The 22,771-nt window shown below is 30.1% G+C and overlaps 1 protein-coding gene across 1 annotated transcript in view; it reads left to right on the forward strand.

Moving 5' to 3' along the window:
* The first annotated feature begins 627 nt into the window (after positions 1–627).
* Positions 628–22,771, forward strand: part of LOC124360152 (GRIP and coiled-coil domain-containing protein 1) — a 28,381-nt gene continuing 6,237 nt past the window's right edge. The window contains exons 1-8 of the mRNA XM_046813511.1: positions 628–947; positions 3,019–3,130; positions 3,347–3,480; positions 6,253–6,420; positions 8,314–8,459; positions 12,544–12,793; positions 14,261–14,425; positions 17,327–17,468. Coding sequence (XP_046669467.1) covers positions 3,046–3,130; positions 3,347–3,480; positions 6,253–6,420; positions 8,314–8,459; positions 12,544–12,793; positions 14,261–14,425; positions 17,327–17,468 — 1,090 coding nt within the window. The 5' untranslated portion in view covers positions 628–947; positions 3,019–3,045. The remainder of the gene's footprint in view (positions 948–3,018; positions 3,131–3,346; positions 3,481–6,252; positions 6,421–8,313; positions 8,460–12,543; positions 12,794–14,260; positions 14,426–17,326; positions 17,469–22,771) is intronic.

The following is a 22,771-nucleotide window of genomic DNA, read 5'->3' on the forward strand; positions in this document are numbered from 1 at the left end:
TTAAAGTTTGCGTTGTCTATTTTATAGATTTATTTTATCAATCTTTCTCTTCGAAATTAAATTTTCTACAAGTACCTCGTGAAAAAAATATTTTGTGTTTATTGTACATTTGTAACTAGTAAATCTGCTTTAAAACCTAACTGTAACTTGTTTTTCGGGACCAAGTTTCGCGGTTTATTTCGTCAACCATATCTTAAAATAATTACTGTAGCTACAGGTTCTGGAAACGGTTTTATTCAAATTTTTCAGTTCATTTTTACATTAAAGTAGCTAAATTGTACATCTTAATTAACAGCCAACAAATACCCGTAGCGGCTTCGTTGCAGCACTGGGGAACTGTTGACAATTCAGACGAATATCTTTGTCACCCTGTTACTAAACTTGTTGTAAACTAAGCATTTTCGGACCTGATGTTAATTAGACCTTTTTTTACTTTATTTTGATGTTGAGGAATCACCGCACGACTTGATGGGCACCTTTTTTCAGAACACCCTGTATATGAATAGCATAAATTTCACCAGATCTAATGTATCGATTATGGCAACCATGTCAGTATTGTGACTGTTTATAGATTACAACTTGCCGTTAGTCTGTCTCGTTGGCTGTTTTTTTTTGGACTGGAGACGTTAGTCTGTCACTGTCACTCTGTCGAGCAATATTATGTCAACAACAGGGGAATGGCTATATTATTAAATTAAGATTTCCTTTAACAGTGATTGTGTTAATTATATTTTCCACAAATAAACGAGTATAGAACTTAAATTATTTTTTTTACATACACTTTTACACTTGTCATATTAAAATGTGGTACTTATGAAGGATTTTTGACACAATGTGACCAAACCTTGATTTTTCAGTTTACACTGTAGCATATTCTCTGTTAATTTTGTAGATATGTGTTGTCATGCAGAATTTATATGCTTCTTCCTGAAAGATCTAAGTTAGTTGTAAGTATATTCATTTTAAGATTAAAATTTGTCTCCTCTTATTTCATATAATGGCAAATTAATGTTAACCACAATGTAGATTTGTAATATAAGTTTTAAAACTTTTAAGCCAAGCTAATTATGATAAAGCTATCTCAGAAAGTCAATTAGTTGTTATTGGCAGGATTTCTGTATCTTTTCATTGTAAGAGTTGAATATATGATATTGAAATAAAACTATCGATAAGTATATCATTTACAAGAACTGTAAATATTATAGGGTAGATTACAATAATCTACCCATATTATATTCAAATAATCGGTATTGAACTTATTATTTGTATCTGGTTCAGGGAGACTTAAAATAAGCGACCTACATTCCCTATTTGATTGTTATTATCAAACAATTCGATATATTATCCAAATTCAATATTACATATTAATCGTATGAAACAAGAATTATAATACGTTATAATTTTTAATAACATAAATTTAACAAAAACCTTTCAAAATAACAAATCCAACCATGGCCTAGACCTAAAAATTAAAAATACTTTACAATAAAACAACAGTGAGCAACCGCTTTTATGAAGGCACCAGCTAAACCCACATGTATATCTGGAAATTTATTACGTAATTTCCTCATTCATCGTTGTTTTCAAATTCTCAACAAATTAGTTACTTTTTGCTGTTTATGGTTTACATGGCTGTAACTAGTAAGTAGGAGTCATTCAGATAAAAACAATCAAACCATTTGATAAAAAGAACCAAATAAGAGTGTAGGCCACTTAGTAAAGTCTAACCTCTGATTCTATCAACAACTATTATAACAACATCAAAAGAAGTAAAATTAGTTATTTAACTTAATTACGTTAAGACATCATATTCAAAATAAACAGATTTAAATTCCTATTGTTTTCCAAAGTACAAGTTCCTCACAACTTTAATGTAATAAAGTAGATCCTTGCTGGATAACATTACTTGTATGAAAGTAAAAGAAATCCGAATGTGACTGAAAACAAAAAGATAAATTGACATGCAAGCAGCAATATGATGTTCATTGTTCATGTGCCAAACCACTTCTTATCATACAGAATTACCATTTCCTATAAGCTATACTATAGGCTACTTTTATCTCCACAGTCTATTATGAAGTGTTCATAAAGTTTTTTTGCTAAGAAAATTAATAATACCTGATATATTTACTGTATATAGCCTAATTTAAATTTATCATTGTTTGAATAGGCTGCAGTATAAGTGATATTCTAAAGTCCATAGTTATTTGTTTTTTTTTAATATGTTATGAATTGTATAGCCTACTGAAGAAGGCGTTATGCTAAAACACATGTCTTAACATTATTATTCAGTAAATTTTAACGATTTATAATTATTATATAAACCAATTAATAAGATAACCCAACTTTTTGGAATAAAACATATACAGGGGCCTAATATTTTCTGAATGATTACAGCAAAACAAATAAAATAACACTTGGTACATCATTACTACACCTAAAACTCTGCTTTTTGAAATAACTATCAGTTTTCTGTCATATCAGGATGGCCTCCAAGGAGTTAAAATAAGATCTTAAAGGAGAGCATAGGTGGAGAAGTACTTAATTAATTAAGTAAATTAAAGGGCTCTATTAATTTGCCAACCTCCAAAGGTTCACGCTTTAAAAATTGCACTGGTATACAGTTTTAAAAAGTTACAATGTAGAAAGCTTAATATTCTTTTCTTGGCTCAAGTTGGGAAAGTTAAATTTTGTGAATGTAGGCTGTACATAAGAAATATTTTTAGGGTATGTAGTGACTCTTCATATCCAATGGAGAATGGTTTCACAAGGAGTTCGAAAGAAATATTAAACGTAATCAAAGGTCAAGATGTACATTATATTAAAGAGTTTGTTTAGTAGAGATGTATACTGCAAACAGCACTTTATTCTATTTATTTATTTTCACACAATTTATATTCAAATGGAGGAACATGGGTGTTTAATTCAGACCATAAATTAATAACCTAGATACCATTACACATCTCTGTTGAATTTTCTAAGATTGTGTTTATACAAATAGCCTCATTTTCTTTCCAGCGAAGTCAAATATTATAACTCTTCAAAATGGACAAGGCGAGCAGAAAAGAATTACTGGCCATTATTACTAAACAAGAAGAAGATCTTAATCGTTACAGAACCAGATTTCAAGGTAAGTCTTTGCTCAGTAAGTTTAAGATTTAGTTTTTTAATATAGGCCTATATTATTTAGCACTTCTGTATGGCTCCAAGGAACATTTACAAGATAATTTTGTAAATATATCTTAAATAGAAAAATACTGTAATGCACAAGATGCATATATCTATTTATGTATACTGTTCTATTAAGTGTTACAGTGATTTAATTGTTTTATTTTTGTGTTTACAGATGTTGTTGCAGCTCACAAGCGACTTCTTAAAGAAAAAGAAGCCTTGGACATAAGTGTGAGGGTCATGAGCAAGACATCCAGCCAAGAGATTCCAATTGATTCTACTGACGATGAAATACCAACTAATGTGAAGGTATTTTGGGATTATTAACTTGTTAATCATGAATAAAAGACTATCAGATAAAACATACTGTAAATTATTTTATTTTACACCATAACGTTTATGTAATGATAATTTAAGTCAATAAATAATAACAAAATTAACCCAATGGGGAAGGGCTGAAGAGCCGGCCACAGTATCTTCAGTCAGCTAGAAGTGAATCTGTACATATTTAGTTAAATATCTATCAAACAAAAATAGTAATAGATAAGAACAATATTCTTTCTCCACAATTTTGTTATAAAATATTCTATATAAAATATAATTATTGTAAATTTGTTACAATGGTTATTTTGGACATGGCCATTTTAGTGGGCAAATAGTGTTGCCAACCCATAGAAACAAAATGTTTCAAAACTCGAGAATCGAATTTATAATAGAATTCACCAAAACTATAATTATTTTTATGTAATATAACGAAATATAATGTTCATCACAATGTGAAAAACACAGTCTTAGGGTAGAGTGGAAACCTCATATTACTATACGAAGGTTTTATTAATGCAAATTTTTCATCTGTATTTGAAGATGTACAAAATTTGACTATGGGAGTGATCTGTTGGATTTTTGAATAGCTAAGTAGATTAGTTACTAGAGCTATTTACACAGCTAGAGTATGAAAGGGTTTCATAAGTTGGATTTACGTCATGCCTTGGCAACTCCAGCAACACTTGTAAGTAGACACTAATTATTTAACACTAAATTTTGTTTAATCAGTACAGGAATGCTATAACATAAGGTTTGTCGGTAGATTACATGATCAGGATAACTTTTGTTCCTCTAATAGTGATTCGTAGGCCGTTTGATATTACCGTGTGCTTGACAGCCAGGAATTGTGGCTTAAAATTGTGAACTTTCTTGTTTTCAAGTTTTTTATTACACCTGTCACTAACTGTTGGAGTTATTTTATTTTCTGAGAGTGGAACAATACCAAATTTGACTTCATTCATAGCTCTTTTCTCTCTACTTCTAAGTATTGGTGTCAGATTTTTCCTCCGTAGCCTCTAAGTCCAGACACTTTTCCTTATAAGTGTTTTTGCATAGAACACAGAATTTCGTACATTATAAGTAAAAAAATTATGAGGTGATATCTTATTAACAATCCACTCTACATTGTTTGTTTCTGCATGTTTTCTTAATCAATTGAGGAAGCTCTTTGTTGCAGTAGTCTTGCGTTTGGTCAAACAGTTCAACAAAATAGAGAAATAAAAAGTTTTGATTTTCATTTTGCTGACTCGACAAAACACGTAAACATTAGCTCACACTTCGTATTACATTACTCATTACATCAGATTATTGATGTTAATATTTTTTTGGAAACCATATGCTTATTTATTTTGGTAGCTAAATACTTGAGCTTTACATCGATATGAGTTACAATAATTCGGTTTTGTAATGACTATTAAAGAAAACCGAAAATAGTCTATGTATTCCCTCATGTACCAGACTTGCCAAAATGTTGAAAGATTTAAACTGCTGGGAGAAACAATTGTGCACCTTATATTAATCAGTTATTTGGCATATCAATTTAGTTTTTTTTATCCTGAGGGAAAAAGACGGTTTGTCCCCGTGCTTAGTCCTAAAAAGGACCTTTTTTGGATCAGGCCCCACCTTTTTGGTGAGGATATCTGCTTTTTCATTTCCATGATGCCCTCATGGCCCGGCACCCAACCGAGTGTTACTCTGTTATTCGTAGCTAGCTCCGCCAGAGTATTCTTGTATTCCCAGATTGCTTTCGAGTCTAACGAATAGGTATCAAGTGCCTTTAGTGCAGCCTGGTTATCAGATAGTATCAAGTATTTTGCTCCTTTTGTTCTCATTTCTATGAGTCTTCTGGTGCATGATTCTATTACCATGACTTCCGCTTGGAAGACCGTGGCACGTTTTCCCAGGTGCACTTCTTTAGATCAATTTAGTTATGATGTAACAAAAAACCATATAGTTGTGTTGTGTAAGATGAGCACACTCTCCAGTCCACACTCCATCCTGAATGTTGTTTTGAGGCATACAACGCACCCAGACCAATTTCTACAATTGGAGTAATACGATGCTCCAGTATTGAAGTTGCTTTTTATAATTGACACATTTACCTTCAAAATGTAATGTTTTATATCCTATACTTTTTTGTTACTTCAGCATGAACAAAAAGTGAAAAGTAATGTTTCATAAAATTTGAAATTTTATATTTGTTTGTAAAATGCAAAACCAAATCACTGTTTTTTAAACAGTAATGATTTTTCTGTTTTTCTTCACACCATTTGTGTCTCTTAATTGAAATTGAATTTTAAGAAATAATTCTTTTTATTTTCACAGGTAATTAATTGCTAGTCTGCAGTACTTATTTTGCTTACAAATGTGTTAATATTACAAATACAAAGCAAAGAGAAAAGAGAATTTCAGTTTATCTGACCATTACTATTTTTTTTTTAAGTGAGGTATTTCCAAATGTGATTGACTCTTAACCCATGGATCTTAATACCAGTATTGAGAAAAGGACCCAGAAAAAAAATATTAATCTTACTAATTTATTGGTGGACATTTGTGCCATACTAACTTTTTCCTCGTTGAACATTTAGTGTTACAACAGTTCGCTGTACAAGAATCTATCACTGAAGTGTTACAGTTTAATGTTGTCAAAAACTATTATGTAAATAAAATTAAGAATAATTATTTTGTTAAAATCTGAAAAGTTACAAAGTTTTGTATGTTATTTGATTTGTGTACTATAAAAGTTAAACACTGTAGGAGGAAGTTGAAGCTATTCCCAAGGAAGCTGAAGACAACTCGATGGAACAGATGAAAGCTCAGTTGAACACGCTAATGAACTCAATTGCCACACTTTCAGAGGAGAAATCCAAAATGGAAGCTAGCTTTCAAGCTGACCGGAAACAAGCCAGGACTGAGAAAGAAGAGGTGTGTACAAGACTGTCAAAGATAGGTTTGTTTAATATTTTTATGCAGCTTCTTGTTTAATTTTTGCCAAGAATAATTTTTAATTTTTTTAATCCAAATTTTTGTGTGTTCATGTTTTTTACGTTTTATTCCAGGTAATAAGATAGTTTGATAATTAGTTTAATAAGATAGAAAAACTATTATTAACAGTTTCTTTCTATATTAAAAATAATAGTAAACGAAAAATATGGTATGCCATAAATAAGTCTTTAAGCATAATTAATTCCCACAGTACAATATAAATAATCTCAACCTATGTATGTAATGAATCCTTTGATTACAATGGTCACTCTTTAAAGTCATGTCTATTAAGTATCTGACCACATTCTGCAAATTTGCAATTGTTTGTGATAAAAACTATCAAATTGTTCATCAATAGATTTTATCATTGATTTTATTTTGTATTTTCAGCAATAAAGTGAAGAATCTGACATTATATCTTATTGTTAATAGAACAAAGATTAAAAAGTGTTTTGGTAAAAATGTTTTTTTGTTTTTTATGAATTACTATATTTTAATCAATTTTAGGTGTATGCTATATAACTTTTTCAATTTGTTTTTCAATAATACCATATCTTTATTATAGAAAATAGTGTTTGAACCAACTTTTAGTGTATATAATTTGTTCAATTTGTTATAATTCTATATGAAAAATTAACTGAATTTCATACATTTTTATAAAGTGTTATAAAATGTAATATAGTAACGCTACAGAAACAAGTTTTACTTCAAAATGCAAGGGTATGGAAAAAAGATTATTGTAAAATAAATATTGAATTAGGTTTTGTATATTCCCATAAATCCTTTGGGAACATTTTGTAGACTAAAAAATATATGTTGCATTAATTTTTATTTGTAATTAGCAAACAAAGATTTTACCCTCATTCTTCATAAAATGATGTTTTAATTATTTTTTGTTATACACTAGTACACTAATTTTTAAATTTTGTTTAGCTATAATATGTAATATAGAATAAAAATATAAATAAAATTCACATATAAACTTTCTGAGATCTAAAGACAAATATAGCATTTTAATAAGGCCCTGAATAAGTGGTGACTGTCTGCAATTAGAGTTTACTTTTGTTTAGTGTATGCAAAATACTAATCTCATAACTAGAGAAATTTATAAGAACACAATGTTCGATATGCTTAAAATATAAATAGTGTTCCTACAAAACTTAATCATTTGGCACACCCACGCTAACATGTTTTCACTTAAAAATAACTTCTACGTGTTTTTATGTAACGAAAAGTATTACAGTTGTATTAATATACTTTTGTAATGCTCGTTTGCATCAAAATATGTAATTATTAGTGCATATAAACCACACTATGTTTGACCACCACTTGTACTGTATCCATGGTGACTTTATAGTCAGCTGTCTATAAAGATAAAAAAAGAATTATTTAGAAAAGTTGTTTGGTATATTTTACTTTTCAAAACCTTTTTGGTTTACATAATACAAATACAAATATTGTTTATTTTCAAATTCATCAAAGTATTGAAATGGCGTCAAGTAATACTTACTTTAAAATAATCAGATTAGTTAGTTAAAATAAAACACTTGATGGATTTTTATATTGTTGTTTTAAATTTTTTTCCAACTTGTAGTTATAATGAAATTAAATGAAAAAATATTAATTTATTTAGGGCTTTAGAGTCCTCTCTACCACTAAAAAATTATTATTTCTTTCGCATTGATTGATGAATTAAAATATGAATTTTATTATTATGAACATTTTGCACCATTCTTTATTATTAACATTCAACCATACATTAATAACACAGGTTTCACTTTTTCATCTGTGTGTACAAAATTCATTAACTAACATGTTCTTTTTAATTATCAGAAAGACAAAATCATCAAAGATCTCCAAAAACAGTTGGAACAAGCAACAAGAGCTCATCAAAATGAGTTAGAAAACTACAAGTCTAAGCTGATAGTGGAGCGGCACCAGAGAGAAAGAGAGCACAATGACCATGGAGTTATGATAAGGTATAACCCATTTGTCAAAGTAAATTTATCTTTATAACATCGCAACTGCACATTGTATTCACAGTCAATAATAGTTTAACATCTTTACCTCAATTCTGTACAAATAACCTAAATATCAACACTTTCTTATTTATGATCTAGTTGTAATACAAGTACATGTAATGTAATATATCATTAATGAATTTTTTTAGTTTTAACGGATGTAACTAAAATTTAGATCAAAATGACATCAAACTTCAAATGTAGTCAGTATCAATTATAGATTACTGTAAAATATAACTTAAGTAAGTAATTGCATATCAATAAATTAAAGAGCCGGTTTTAGTAAAATGACCTTAAGTTTTATTCCAATGTTAAACTTAATACAGTTTTACTCTTTAATTTGTCACAAATTTATGGGAGATGTCTTATTTTAAATATATAATACACATCTAGCGGGTTTTAATTTTTCTTGAAAAGTTTATGAATATTTTAGTAAAATATTGGATAAAATCAAAATGCGTTTGGATACATATTTATTTTAAGGTTTAATAATAAATTCCTTATTATTTTAAAGCATGTAAATGCATTGACAAAGTCTAATTCAGCTACAGACTAATAGCATAAATTAACTATTGTAAGTATAATACATAAATATTATATATATAAACAATATAGACATTGTCTAGTTTGATAATGATCAAGTTATATTATGAGTTTATCAACAATCATTAACAGTCTTTCTTGTTAATGAAAAAAACTCATCAATATTATATACAGTATTAATCCATTCATAAAGTTTATTTTATAAATTTTAAGAGGGTATTATTCTATCAAATGTTTCAATTTGTTATACACCTTCAAGCCAATTATAACATGACTATTCAAAGATTTGCTCAGTCGACAATATTCTAAATTAAAATGTAGTATTTTTGTTTCGTGAAAATCAATGTGTTTGTGTCCCATGAAAGATTATTATCAACATGAATTCCTAAAATTTTTGATTACACTACAGATAAGTCAAACAAATATAAATTAACTATTTTCAGAATTGATTTTAAAGTAAACAAAATGTTTTGATCAAGTTTCAGCTTTACCATTAAATTCTAACCGTTTTCTTTTAACCATATTGATGCCTTGTTTACTCTAGTATGGTTAAGTATTTCTTTATCTCAAAATTACTGAAAGTATCCAAAAATATGCAGTCCGAACATAAGTTGTGTCACTTATGCAGCAAGATAGACTCTCAATAAAAAAATCATTCTATAATAATGATAAAAAGTAAGGGTCCAAGTGATCCCATGAAACCGATTTATTATCAACATGAATTCTAAATTTTGATTACACTACTTGACCAAAATTCTATTTTCAGGAATTGATTTTAAAGTAAACTGTTTTGAGTTTTAGTTTCATTCATTAAAAAACGTTTCCTTTAAACCATATTGATGCCTTGTTTATTGTGGGTGTTGGTTACACAATTCTTTAGTTCATTCAGGTCACTATAAAGTTGTGTCATCAGCGTAGAGCAAAGGCCTTATTTTCAACAGCCAATGTTGACATCATTTTTATTATATGATAAAAAGTAAGGTCCAAGTACAGATGAGTGACACCGTACTCTATTTTTGACTTCCTGTGAAACCAAACTTGTGATGTATACTTTTATGTGTTCTATTGATGAGGTATGATTATTATAAAATCAAAGGGCACTTCCATGAATTCCAGTAATGCTTAGTAATTTGGCTAAAAAGAGTACTGTGTTTTACACAATTCAAAGGCGCTTAGCTACATAAAGTGGCCTGAGCATTAAGGCCTTATTTTCAAAGACTGTGACAAATTTCGTATTAGCTTGACAATGGCATCAATAGTGGATTTAACCTCCGGAAACCAAATTGTGATACTTAAAATTTTATTTTCTTCTAAATAGTCACTTATTTGGTCATAGACCAGTGTCTAGTAATTTAGACAAGACTGGGATGACGAAATTGGCGGTAGCTACTTGGATCATTATAGGGACCTTTTTTTTAAAGACTGTACAAATTCTGGACACCTTCATTGCTCCGGATTTTACACTATTGAAGCAAAGTGTTAGTGGCTCAAAAGTATAAATCAATCTCTTTAACAGATTATTGATATATTGTAGATGTCATTACTATCTGATTGTTTAGTCTTTTAGCTGCATCAATTGTGTCAGATGGCTTGATTGATTTAAAATGATAAAAAATGATGAATTAATACAATTAGCTTTTAATGAATTTAAACTACTATTAATAACTGTACGGTTTTCACTTTAATTTTTTTTATTGAGTCAATAAAAAAATTACTAAAATCTTCTGAAGTAATATCAGTTTGAAGCCTATGGGGTGTACTTTTACTCTTGCTTTTAATTATTTCCATGCAGCTTTAATTTTTAATTGTTGCTGGTTTTAATATAATTAGTGTTGTGATTAAGTTTGGCGTTTTTAATAGATAATTTATATTCTTTTTTTAGGTGGTTAAAAAGTTTGAGAAGTTCATTCGAAGGCTCCCTAGAACTTCTGATTAAAGAGTCAAAACATAACAACTTTTCTTTCATATTCCTTAATTCACTAGTGTACCATTTATATTTAAAATTGCTTTTAGCTATAAATGATTTTTTCTTAATAACTGAGTAATAATTTATATTATTTAAAAGAATTTGAAAAAAGGACCAAAAAGATTGTTCAGCGTCAGTGAACTTAATTTCATTAATTAAATGTTCCCAGTCATAAGCATTCAAACTAGATATTAAGTTGCATATTTCTTTGTTTAGACAAAACAATTTTTAAGTACATGTTTTTTCCAATAAAACCATTTTTATCATTTGGTGGAGAAAGAGCTTGAGTATCTAGCACATTAAGGTCAGCCATTACACCATCATGATCAGAAAAGGGAAAACGAAAAATATTACAAGAGTTAACCCTATTCTGCCCACAATTGACAAAATGTTGTCAAGGCAATTTGCACCTCGTGTGGGAGATTGATTCAGACAATAAAAATTGTACTCCCTTAATAAATTTAAAAAATATTTAACAGATGGTTTGTTTTTTTGTAATATCAAATGTAATGTTCAAATGTAATTCCATTTAATTAAAATGAGACATCTTGTACAGTTCTCCTGAAAGCAAGGTCATAAAATTATTTGAAATTTAATTGTTTTGGTGGAGCTAAAATTAAAATGGCCGCCAGTACAGCGTGCTCTGAATAAATAAATAATAGATATTCTAAGTTATGGTCCCTGTACTTCTCGGATGATAGATAATAAGAACACATTTTACAAGCTAGAATTAGTAGTAAAAAAAAATTATGAGATATTAGTTGCTAATTATGGCTATTAATATTTAAAGCGAGATAATAAAATACTAGCAGGAATGTGGACATTTTTAATTGCTGTTAACTACCAAATAACTGAAACAAAAATTTTAAGAATTGATGTCTGCTTTCTTCTTGAGATATCTGATCATTAAACATGAGCTTATTAAGCATGCCTAAAATTGGTAGATAAGAAATATGGTGCTGAACATGCCAAAGTCTAACTTAACAACAGAAATGTTTTATGTAATGACTTCAGGGTATGTCTTGAAATATTCTTATGGTTTTACTGCGGCATGTTCAGTGCACCATTTTATTTATGTACTCATTGTATCTTTTTGTAAGCTTCTGCTTTAGAATTTAAAATGTTAAGAATAGATACAAATTATTTGAGTTCTAAAAATTGTGTGTTTCAGTTATTTTTTAACACAACACTGGCAAACGAACTCAAGTCAATAATAACTTAAAAAGTTAAGAGTTGAAATTTTAGGTCACCAGTCAATAAAAAGAATCTAATGGAGTAAAGAAATAAATGTAATGACCAATATTAAAATTAATAGGATAGAACATTGGTAAACTTCAATTGATAGAGGTGATATAAAACTTTTATTGAGTTATTTTTTTATTGATAACTGTAATAGCATGTTTACAGCGTAAATTGTATTTTAACCAAGGTTTAATGTGCTCAATTAATTTTATTTTTTCTGAATAAATTCTATCTATTGTCTATCTATTTGATATTCCTAAATAATTGTTAGCATCATCTTGGATGTTGCAGGGAGTTGCAGAAACTAGTATCAGAGGAACGGACGGCACGGGAGGCCATTGAGACAGGAGCAGAGAGTGTGAGGCGAGAGTGGACTCAGTACCGTAGTGCTGCAGAGCGTCGAGAGCGGGAACTGAGCAACACTGTAGAGTCTCTGAGACGCAAGCTCAAGCGAGAGAAGGAGTCGGCCACACCTCTGCTGTCTACACTACAGGAGGAAATGGTGGCCATGAAACAGCAGCATAGCGTGGCCTTGCTCAAGGTGGTTATTTCCATCCACTAATGCTTCTTTCTACAACATAACTGTCACTTACTTTATACATCTGAGTCTTTGCTAAAACATGTAGGAAATCAATAGTTTTATGTTTTTTGGCTGTCTATGCAATCCAAAACTCTAAACTAATAGTCTGCCAAAAAATTATGAACTAAAGATTGATAATTCTCTGTATCATTCTGTTATTATAAAATTTTTCAGCCCATTGTCCATCAACTTTTAAATATAGCATGTCAACATTATGCGCACAACCAGAAATTACTAGTTCAATGTTGTTGATTAAATAAAAAAATTGTGAGTGTAAACATCAACATGCCTTGTTCCACAGATGATACATAATCTGGTATTCTACATTAAAATGTAGATCCTCCAGTTATCTTGTTCAACTTACTTCTTGCAGCTCATAAGCATATTTCCAAATATAGACTATCACATAAATTGGCTTCCAAACTGATAAAATGTAATTTTCTCAATTTATCGTGAGATGTACAAAAGTTGATCCAATTACTTCTAACCTCAGTAACAATTGATAAAGTTTAAGAGTATTTGTGCACTATGTTTTAATATTGGGTAGTTTTATTTATTTTATATTACACTATAATCTATTTTCTTAATTGTTATTGTATAATTTTGACTGGTTTAAAATCAATTTTAAGTATCTCAAGAGTTATCTAAGCTACAAAGATACTTATAGGGTTGATTATAAAATGTCCAGGAAGTTCAATCCCTACAATAAATTATAAAAGTATTGTAATGATGTTCATTATTATTTATAAAGTTTTTATTTATAAACACAGAGTAAACCAGGTACTGAGGGTTAGTTATGAAATAAATATGCATACTGTGTTAACTTATGTTGTACATGTAATACCAGCTAAAAGGAAACTTGTCTTATTATTGTTGTTTGGTTTGTGTGATTTGACTTGTTTGTTGATTAAACAGTTGGTGCACACATTTTGGCTCCAAGGTCAATGTGACAAAATCTCTCTAAGTATGATTAAAGAAGTATGCCGCTCAGTTACATACTGTAGAGAGACGTGCATCATTATTGTACACAATATTGTCTATGTAGAAATGAAATATATTCTGCAGACAGTTAGGCTACGCTAATGCTTAGCCAAACCCCATACAGGCTTAGCCATAATCAAACTCAATGTTGTATACTGAGGCAACATAACTAATGAGGAGAAATGAAGTTACATGCAAAATTTGAAGTTTGTAGTTCAGTTAGTCCCCTATATATTTGGTGGAAAACAGGTAGAGAGATAGAAGAGGAATGGTGACACTCATCTTTGTGATAGCAAAATGTACAAAATTCCAATTCTATAGCTCAATTTGTTTTGTGATATCATGAAGACAGACAGACAGAGGAGATATTTTGCTAGACCCCTGAATGAAAAGCTTCACCAACGCTCAGTCAGTTACAGTTTTGTAATCTTCAAATTACTTTTCCAGGAGCAAGAAAGAGCTTCAGATGCCGAGGAGAGAGCTCGCAAGTTGGCAGCGATGCATGAGGAAAGAGTGGCTAACTTGGAGGCAAGATTGGCAGAACTTTCACAAACTGTGGGGAGCTATGATCGACTGCGACAGGATGACCAGGGAGCCATTCTCAAGCTCAAGGTTGTTACAGATTGATGTCAATCGTTTAGTTGGTTGCTTTTCAGACACTTGTTGTTTTCTGGATCATATTTATAAACAATATTATAACAAAGTAATTATGCCTAATATAAATTATGGGGTGTGAGCATTTAACACACTCATTGTTAACTTTTTAATTTTGTTTTAACTTTTTGATATGGTTTAATATAATCCACTTTAGTTTCTATTTCAAGCTATAATCAGTGTTTACCTGTTTTATTACTACTGTTAATTTTGAATTTAGTTCCTATTTATTGTATTTGTGTTTTAATAAGATCCTTGAGGAATACAATGGATGAAGGTATTGGTAAGTTATCATGAAATCAATAAAGTCCCAACTAAAGTTTGAATTAACTATCCATGTTCCATTGTAGTTGGAATGGGTTATAAAGAAAATAATAATTGTTCCCTTCTTCTTTTGAGTAAATAGGATGGAACCATGGTTTGGATTTTTTTCTTCTTGGAGTTTAAAATATGCAAGCCAAAAAGTCCTAAATTTATGTAGTTTTTGAAATATACAGCAATGTATGAAAGTAACCTGGAATGTAACAAAAAAAGAATGCACACAAAACCTTTTTGACCTATATATATATATATATATATATATATATATATATATATATATGTATATATAAATATATATATATATATACATATACATATATATATATATATATATATATATATATATATATATATATATATATGTATATATACAGGGTGAGTTTTTTAAAGTGATCCAATAGCTAACTTTTTAATTACACGACTTAGCACCACACTTTAAATTTGGAACTTGCTCAATTTTAAGTTTCACTCAGGGATACACTTTCAAATTTTTTGAAGATGGCCGCCATTTTCCAATATGGCGGTCAACTTTAAAATCTCTTATGGAACACCCTGTATTTTATGTTGTTTTTAGATTCTAATCAAAAAAATAATACATTTTTGCTTTTGAGAGTTTTTTCAATATCTCTAATGGTTCAGGAGCTACGTGGACTGGAAGTTTTCATAATTTTTTCCCAATATGGCGGCCAACTTTAAAATATGTTATGGAACACCCTGTATTTTATGTTGTTTTTTAGATTCTACACTACAAAATAATACATTTTTGCATTTTGAGAGTTTTTCTATATCTCTAATGGTTTAGGAGCTACGTGGACTGGAAGTTTTCATAATTTTTGCCGAAAAAATATGGCGGCCAACTTTAAAATATGTTATGGAAAAACTCTAAAATGCATAAATGTCTGTATTTTATATTCTACACTACAAAATAAGACATTTATGCATTTTAGAGTTTTTCTATATCTCTAATGGTTAGGAGCTACGTGGACTGCATATTCGGCAAAAATTTTTTCGGACTGATGAAAACTTGCAGTCCACGTAGCTCCTGAACCATTAGAGATATTGAAAAACTCTCAAAAGCAAAAATGTCTTATTTTGTAGTGTAGAATATAAAAACAACATAAAATACAGGGTGTTCCATAACATATTTTAAAGTTGGCCGCCATATTGGCAAAAATTATGAAAACTTCCAGTCCACGTAGCTCCTGAACCATTAGAGATATTGAAAAACTCTCAGAAAAAATGTATTATTTTGTTGATTAGAATCTAAAAACAACATAAAATACAGGGTGTTCCATAAGAGATTTTAAAGTTGACAGCCATATTGGAAAATGGCGGCCATCTTCAAAAAATTTGAAAGTGTATCCCTGAGTGAAACTTAAAATTGAGCAAGTTCCAAATTTAAAGTGTGGTGCTAAGTCGTGTAATTAAAAAGTTAGCTATTGGATCACTTTAAAAAACTCACCCTGTATATATATATATGAAATCGTGTCCACGATCTTATACTAATAATTGCCTAAAAATATTTATTTATGGAATCTTAAGACATTTTAAAATTAATTAAGCTCAAGAGATCAGTAAAAACTATAAAATTAAAGTATTTAAAAAAATATTTGTTATGTTTGTGTAAGAAACATACATACATACATACATACATTTATGCAAGATAAGCATGTTGCTGTGAGAAACTACTGATACCTCTCAATTGTTACATGTTTGTTGCACCTGGATTATGCAAGCGTATCTTTAAAGTGATCGTGCTCACTTATTCTTGGACGGATTTCATAAGAAAAAGTGCTGCAAAACATATGTATTAGTCTAAATAAGTTAATAACAATATTTTGTTCAAAGCCATGTATTTTTACTGAAAATAAATGAAAGTACAAAAGAACAACAGGCTCCAGGACATGTGAGTGGAAATGGGGTAGTATACATTATTATGCAATGAGTGATCCAAATAAACTAAACTAACAGCATCAGAGAATAATGTCAGTTTTTTTATAACATTATTTCTCAATAATATAAAAATTATTAATTATGATATCTTATAATTAATGTCTAAATCAAATTATTTTTTGAACCTTAGAGGATGCAGAACACAAAATATACAACAGCACAAATACTATATGAATAATATTATTTTATACCATATATTAATATAAAACTTAATAAAACACTAATAAATTACAAGTAAACATAAAAATACCTAGCATAAAGAAACAGACACTACAAACTACATCGGGTTGAAAAAGCAAAGTTCAAAATAAATAGGTCTTTTCGCCATATATTGTATTACACAATTGACACATCAGTTAATAGCTCAGAACAAAACATTTTCAGCGGTGCCTGAATCACATTGATACAATTATTTTTTGTACTATCACAAATTAAATATAGACAGTAAGCCTTAATAATCAGACTCAAAGTTGCTTAAGTTATGATTGGCTCTTTTAAAAAATTACTCACTTGCCTCTACATAGGTAACTAAATATTTTCAAATTATAACTAATTAAAAACTAACTAGTCTTTATTTGTTTATAGGATCGCCTAATTCAACTAGAGTTAGAGCGAGGTGCAGAAAAAGCTGATGCTGATTTAGAAGCCCTTGTTGAAAAGTTTCAGCACTTGAAACAGAGTATAGAAGTGGCCAATGAGACAGCCGAGAAAAAAGTGGACTTAAAAGGTAGCTTTGTTTAATAATCATGAATATTGAATTGTTTTTTGAGACTATTATTATTACAATGTGTAAAATTTCATAATAATACACAAATATTTTTAAAATTTATACATATAAACTAATATTAATAACAATTAATATTTAAATTTTTTAAATAAAAGAAATATATAAAGTTATACATTAAATTTAAAATAAACTGTTGAGTAGATGGTAAAACTTTCATGAAATGCGTTTTGCATTATTTTAAAATAATGAGTTATTAAACCACTTTGCAAATATCTCAACTAATTGACTTCAATTTTAAATAACTAATTTATATATTAGTGTTAATATGGATAAAGTAATTTGGTTTGAAATTGATTGTTCAAGTTTTTCAAAATTATTCTAAACATTTATTCTTTTACATCTCGGTCATGTTTTAAACCTTAATTTCAACAACATTTTTAAAACTCAACTTTGGTTACCTATTTTTTTTATTCATATGAACCCATTGGCATGCTATAACGAGAGCAAACTGCCAATAAAACCAGCATCAAATCCACACTGTGGCAAGGCGGTCCCATCTCACTATGTAACTGACTGTGTAGTTGAAATTTTGCCTGCTAGATATCAACACCGAATATGCTGTGAATTCTTCCAAACCTTATCCATCATATATTTTATGTTTCTGATTGGAATCGGAATTTTTAATGTCGTTAAACACAGTATACAGTGCAATAGACTGAGTCAATTCTGACTAAAATTAAACATAGTAAAAATATTATGCTAGCCTAGATTAGGTTAGGCCTACAAGTCATACTAGATTGTCAAAATTATCTTCTTCAAACTCCTTAACTGAGTAGTATGCTTTATGTTAAAACATTTTCTATAGTTGTCTTAAATCTCTTATAGGGCATATTTCTGTATGGTACTGGCAACTTGTCTTATTAAAATATCTTATACCTATCTGAATTAGGCTAGTTTTAGATTTCTCTAGCCTAATGTAGTTAAAATCTAATTTTTCTTTGTTTCTTGTATTATGGTTATGTACATATATATATATATATATATATATATATATATATATCGTTTTGTAGCTTGTTGCTTCAAGCTTGTGGGGAGGACTCACTGATATAGTAGGTGTTGTTTAAAAGGCGGTCTGTTTGTGTAGCAGTGAAGCCTAAATATTGTTTGTGTTGTTTATTGTGGATAATAAAGATTATATAAGTTCATCATATTGTGTAAAATCATACCGTTTCTTAATACAACAATATTGAGGTAACATACCATAGCTTAACCTATATAATATATATTTAATTGTGAATATATTATTTCTTTTCATAATTAATTTAAAACACAATTTGGTGAAATTTCGTATTTATACCTCCTGTAGAATTCAAGTTATTGCAGTTTGTTTCTTAACCCTTTTAACCCCAGCCATTTTTCCATGGACTTGCCAGAAAGCCCATGGCGATAAGGGTCCGTAGTGCAGAATTGAGGAAAAATACATCTAGTTTTCTTATTTTTGAAGATAACTTTTAGGTTTTTGTTTTAAATTGTTCACAAATAAGTGTACTCTTAGATGTAATAGTTAAAAAGTACTTTTACAGAATGATTTGTTTTTTTTAGCGTATTTATACATAAAAAAAATTTTAATTTTTTTAATTTTTTATAGTTTGGACATACTTAAAAGGGTAGAAAAAAAATTGTAGCCCCTGAAAAATGAAGCAATTTTGTTGTACACATATTTCTTACTACACAAACAAAATTTGAAGAACTTTCCTTGATAAATGCAGGAGATATATCCAATTAATTGTATTGCTGCATAAGCACTTCTTCATATATTTCCACATACACGTCAGTAGAAGTATACAGATATGTCTTGTTACTTGTACACAAAATTCCCTTCTGGCAGGAACATCTTCAAAAAAATTGTAGAGAGCCCTAAGAAATTTAACTAGATTCCACTTAGCCCCTGATTTGAACACATTTTTGAGGATGTGCAAACCACAGGTGCCTATAAATAAAAAGTATAGGATCATCATCATTATTCTCAGTCTGAAGTTCCTACTCCAGATCTTTCACAGACTTTAAATTTACATTAAGTCTATCGATAGACAATGAGAAATGTTTTTTTTTTACATTTATGTGCTTTGATTGACTTCTGAATTTTAAAATCAAATTGCTCCCAGTGCTTTTAGTCAAAGAAGTGGAGGTAAAATATCTTGTGGTCACTTCATGACTTACAGGATCCCAATACCTTAGTGCAATACCCATTTACTATTCTGGCTAACTTTATTCATGCTTTCGTCCAATATAGAAACAAAGGCAGATGATTCCTGGACTTCCTTGTCCAGTAGGTCTCGAAAATACTCAACAATACCAAAGTTCACCAAATAACCAATTTTAATACGCTCAAGTGAAATTTTTCCTGCGATTTGACTATCCATAAATTGACTCAAACACTTTGGATGCAACTCCTGATAGCAGGAAAACCAGCCTAAAACAGCTACCACAAAATTTTCCAGGACCAACTTTTGAATTTCAATGACTTTCCATGACCTACTTTATTTCCATGACTTTCCAGGAATTCCAGAAGCGTGGCCACACCTATGTATATTGCGATAGAGTTAAATAATTACAGAGTATTGGAGTTAGACTTGCATCATAACTGAAGTAATGTTAAATCCAATTTACTTCACACTGATCTCCCCACAAATCACTTCAATTTCAAAATCGATAATTAATTATGAGAGTTTACAGCCTTATATATGGCATTTATCTTAGTCAGTTGAAATATTTAAGAAACTTATTCTAGAAATCAAAATAAAACATTGTCTTCTTCAAAGCCTTTGTCCACCAAATCACCGGAATCATGTTCATGACCAAATTCAGCCACAGAGATCATTGTAAAATATTCATATTTAATATGTTTATTATGTAATTGTTGAAATTAGTAACTATGGTTATTACACATTCAGCAAAATATCATTCTAAATTCCAAGTTAGTGTGACCTATACATAAAATCTGAAGTATTAGTAAAACATTCACTGGAGGAAAAAACTACAGTCCACAATAAATATTCTACACCTATAAATGTTCCATCCGGGTCTGAGATATTTGTTCAATATTTTGAATATTCTGAAATCGGCTAAGCTGAAACGAACACTTTAAATGTTAGTGAGCGGCTGGGACATCAACCCATGCAGCAAAAATTCTCCGTTGATTAAGAAGATTTTAACTGACACCAACACTAAATGTCAGTGAGCAGCCGGGACATCAACCCATGCAGCAAAAATTCTCCGTTGATTAAGAAGATTTTAACTGACACCAACACTAAATGTCAGTGAGCAGCCGGGACATCAACCCATGCAGCAAAAATTCTCCGTTGATTAAGAAGATTTTAACTGACACCAACACTAAATGTCAGTGAGCAGCCGGGACATCAACCCATGCAGCAAAAATTCTCTGCTGATTAAGAAGATTTTAAACTGACACCGAACACTAAATGTCAGTGAGCAGCCGGGACATCAACCCATGCAGCAAAAATTCTCTGTTGATTAAGAAGATTTTAACTGACACCACACCAACACTAAATGTCAGTGAGCGGCTGGGACATCAACCCATGCAGCAAAAATTCTCCGTTGATTAAGAAGATTTTAACGGACACCAACACTAAATGTCAGTGAGCAGCCGGGACATCAACCCATGCAGCAAAAATTCTCCGTTGATAAAGAAGATTTTAACTGACATCAACACTCTAAATGTCAGTGAGCTGGGACATCAACCCATGCAGCATCAACCCATGCAGCAAAAATTCTCCGTTGATAAAGAAGATTTTAACTGACACCAACACTAAATGTCAGTGAGCAGCCGGGACATCAACCCATGCAGCAAAAATTCTCTGTTGATAAAGAAGATTTTAACTGACACCAACACTAAATGTCAGTGAGCAGCCGGGACATAAACCCATGCAGCTGAAATTGTCCATTGATAATGAAGATTTTAACTGACACCAACACTCTAAATGTCTGTGAGCGGCTGGGACGTCAACCCATGCAGCTGAAACTGTCCTTTGATAAAGAAGATTTTAAACTCACCCTCTAAATCTGTCATCAGGCCCGGACTTCAATGAAAGCACCAGAACTCATATCAATAACATATTACTTGCACGACAAACTATGTTTTCCCCAGTGTAAACTTTTCACTAACCCCCTAAAATTTTGGTAATTTACTGTTTATAACTAATTCTTAAATTCTGTAATAGCTTAGTGGACTCAAGTATTGCCTGTACTTGGGGGGTGGCGGAGGGTAGCTCGCAAATAAAAATGTTGATAATATTTCTTGTTTTTATTTACAACACTAGTATGAAACTAAAAATGAAATATCTGAGTTTAATGAACCAAAAATTTAAAAAAATTTAATATTACTATAATTAGTGTATTCAAAAGTACGTGAAACTAATATTTTTTTACATTCTTGCTGTCTGAATATTGCCAGTGGATACGTGACAGTTTGTTGAATCGTGTAAATATAACACATATACCTTCAAAACCCTTTAATACTTTCTGGAGTAAATATATATATATATATATATATATATATATATATATATATATCGTCAGTAGAAGTATACAGATATGTATACTTGTTTTTGCACTTTTGAAATAATAACAATTGTAAAATAACACAAACTAATTGTAATGGTTTGTAAGACTAAAACTTGTTTAATTTTTCAAAAAAGTAAATAAAATAATATTTACAATATATACATTTTATATAAACAACTCAATTCATTGTCTTCAAAAATAGCACAATCACCACTAATAATAGGGTACTTTGGGATTATACCGACCACACCAGTATGAAGAACACAAAAATATAAATTTATAGAAACAAACATGATAGAACGAAAAAACAACTCTTTAATTACAAAATTACAAGCATTTCCAGGCATTGTGATTGGTATTGTTGTCGCTGTTATCTTATCTTTCTCGAGAATCCCGATTACGACAGGCCACGCGGCATCACGTGATTTTCACGGTACATAATTGCCTTTCCATTACAATTCAATTTATATTTCTGATCAGATCCTCTAGAATTTGATATTTTACTGATATGTACTATCTCGAGGGATGTTTTTCTTTCGTTGAGATCAGCGCGAAGGCATGGCACTCGCATTTGGGTGGCGGAGTGTGATCAAGAATAAAAACAAGTTTTGAGTGTTTTTTCAATAAAGAGTTTAGTTTTAGTTTGATCATGTTTGTTTTTATTGAATTTTTGTGTTTGGAGAAATGTAGAGGTAAAACACGGAAGTACAACAAAGCGA

The sequence above is a fragment of the Homalodisca vitripennis genome, chromosome 4 (assembly GCF_021130785.1).
Source record: "Homalodisca vitripennis isolate AUS2020 chromosome 4, UT_GWSS_2.1, whole genome shotgun sequence".
Lineage (NCBI taxonomy): Eukaryota > Metazoa > Arthropoda > Insecta > Hemiptera > Cicadellidae > Homalodisca > Homalodisca vitripennis.